Source organism: Lactuca sativa, chromosome 3, assembly GCF_002870075.4.
Source record: "Lactuca sativa cultivar Salinas chromosome 3, Lsat_Salinas_v11, whole genome shotgun sequence".
NCBI lineage: Eukaryota > Viridiplantae > Streptophyta > Magnoliopsida > Asterales > Asteraceae > Lactuca > Lactuca sativa.
In genome coordinates this window covers 118,190,652-118,193,542 of record NC_056625.2, presented here as the reverse complement: position 1 = coordinate 118,193,542, position 2,891 = coordinate 118,190,652, and the positions used below count along the sequence as shown (strand labels likewise).

At 39.4% G+C, this 2,891-nt stretch overlaps 1 protein-coding gene across 1 annotated transcript; it reads left to right on the top strand.

The window, feature by feature from the left end:
• Nucleotides 1-251: 251 nt before the first annotated feature.
• LOC111919604 (uncharacterized mitochondrial protein AtMg00810-like) lies at nucleotides 252-731 on the top strand. The gene has a single exon (XM_023915168.1). The coding sequence runs from the start codon at nucleotides 252-254 to the stop codon at nucleotides 729-731; it is 480 nt and encodes a 159-aa protein (XP_023770936.1).
• The last annotated feature ends 2,160 nt before the right edge of the window (nucleotides 732-2,891 follow it).

Below are 2,891 nucleotides of genomic sequence, written 5' to 3'. Positions count from 1 at the left end.
TTGATCCCACTCTGTTCTGAATATCAAACGATAAGCATCTCATGTATGTGCAAATTTATGTGGACGACATCATCTTTGGATCTACGGACCCATCTATGGTTGCTGACTTTGCTAAACTTATGATCAATCGATTTCAAATGAGTATGAATCAGGAATTAAGCTTCTTTCTTGGTCTTCAGGTCAAACAGACTAATAGAGGAATCTTCATTCACCAAGAAAAGTACATTTCATAACTCCTCAGGAAATACTCAATGGACACATGTGCCTCTGCAAAGGTACCAATGGGCTTCAGACACAAGATCTTTGCCGACCCTTCGGGTGTTTCTGTTAATGAAAAGAAGTATTGTGGAATGATGGGATCTCTACTCTATCTCACAACAAGTCGTCCGAATATTATGTTCTCAACATATTTATGTGCCAGATTTCAAGTTAATCCAAAGATGTCTCATCTTTTAGCCGTGAAAAAAATCTTTCGATACCTCAAAGGTACCAAGAGTCTCGGAATCTGGTATCCAAAAAATGAGAGCTTGCTACTTCAAGCTTACTCTGATTCGAACTACGGTGGTCTTCAACTCGATCATAAAATCACTTCAGGTGGATGTCAATTCTTAGGTGGTCGTTTGATTAGTTGGTCATCCAAGAAAAAGAACTGCATTACTCTCTCAATAGTTGAAGCTGAATACATTACTTCTGCCAGCTGTACTTCTCAGGTTATGTGGATGAAGTCTTAACTTTTGGATTATGGATACCACTTTCAACGTATTCCTATCTATTGTGACTCTCAAAGTGCTATTGCAATCTCTCTTAATCCAATTCAGCACTCCATAGACAAGCACATTGACATAAGGTACCATTTCATAAAAGATCATGTACTTAATGGTGACATTGAACTCATTTTTGTTCCATCTGACGATGAGATTGCTGATGTCATCACCAAGGTATTGTATGAAAATAAATTCAATGGTTTTCCCAACAAAATGGGTATGATGATACCAGATCCTCAGTTCTTTCAAGAGACTTGTTCTCTTTGATAGACGTGTCTGAAAGAAATCTAGTTCTGATCTCCAAATCTAATCATCTCGGAACTACATTCTCTCAGATACTTAGGATCGTCCTACTTATCTTTGTTTTTTGACCAACACTTGAGTTTTAAGTTGTACAGTTTATCATATTCATGATGAGTATCAAGTTCAAACCATCTTCAAAATATTTATTTCGGAACTCGCATCATAATGGATGTCCAAAATTCAACTTCGGAAAGGTAATTTTTCTGTGCTCTGAGATTCTTCAAACTTGCTCCAGAATTTCAAACTTTCTCTAGAATTTCAAACTAGCTCCGGAGTTTCAAACTTGCTCCGGAATTTCAAACTAGCTCCGGAACTTCAAACTTGCTCCGGAACTTCAAACTTGCTCCAGAATTTCAAACTTGATCCGAAATTTCAAACTAGCTCCGGAACTTCAAACTTGCTCTGCAATTTCAAACTTGCTCCGGAATTTTAAACTACTCAGAAATTTTCAAAACTGCTCCGGAATCTCAAATCTTGTCCTAGACTATTTCTCTCTCCGGAACTATCTCAAAAGAAGATATTCAGAACTCATTAATGTGCCTACCAGATCATAACCATTCCGGACTCACTCAGCCTGAATACCAAAGTGTTTTAAGATGAACCATTCACAACGGTTACTTGCAGAAATTCTTATCCTATCAACCTTGATTCTCGTACCACGATTGCACGTTTCCTAAAAGCAAACATCGAATTGCCGATAACATTTACATTCTAAACCTTGAACAATTCAACCTTTCACCTTCCCATCCCATCAACCCTAAAAAGTCACAATTTCATTCTATGTGACCCATTTGAGTTCGGATCTTCATCATTACCTTTTCAACCCGACCCACCTTCCCCTACCTATAAATACCCTTTCAAATTCCCTTTACCTCTTTACGCTCTCTCAACTCTCAAACCTCCAAAAAACTCTCACTGTTCTTCGTGTTCATCAAGCATTCACCAGCCTTCAACAATGGAGTCTTCGAAGAACCCAACTCAAACTGCATCAGTTCCCAAGAAATCAATCGCCCGGAAGAAATCATCAAAAGGATCAAAGGACTCATCTTCTTCTGCCGATCAAGAACCCTTTCTCAGAGATACAACCCAACTCTTCTCCCTGAACCCTCTAGACTACGATGAACCGATCAGAGTGATGATCGAGTTCATTGCACTACATCCCATCTCCATCCCACATACCAAAATCCCAGATCCACCTTTACCAATTCATTATCTTCATCGAGCATTCACAAGCATCAAACTTAAGGATGGAGTTCTGGAAACCACCATTATTGGAGATCGTATCATTCCTGTCTTCAAATCGACCTTTCTCAAGGCGATTGGTGTCCCACCTAACCCAACGGGTTTCGAAGTTGTTGAACCAACATCTGAAGAGTTTCAGACATTTCTGAACTTCATTGGTTTCATGCAAGACTACAGGGCAAAGGATTTCAAGAAAACCACTGTTTCTGGGCTATGGATGGTTCTTATGCATCTTATCATCCGAGGATTGTCTAGCAAGCATGGAGGTACCGACACTTTGAGCAAGGATTGACTGAATTTAGTCTAAATCATTTACTCTGGACGCAACAATGCTGTAGACCTTCATGAAGTCCTGTGGCAAGACTTCTGCAAGTTCACCATCAAAAGGAAACCGAACGAGATTTCAAGCCTTAGATTTTGGGCATTGACGATTCAAAAAATTTTCAAAGATCTTTCGAAACCTCTTCCAGTTAACATCATTCCTCCAGAGGTATGTATCTCCTTTAAAACAGTTAAAGCATATAGAATCCCAGACCAATCATCCTTTGGTCCGGTCAGATGTCTTCCGGACAATACGTTGGC

What these genes read in the sequence shown, in the direction of transcription:
- LOC111919604 (XM_023915168.1), top strand. Translation starts at nt 252, where the DNA reads ATGGACACATGTGCCTCTGCAAAGGTACCAATGGGCTTCAGACACAAG.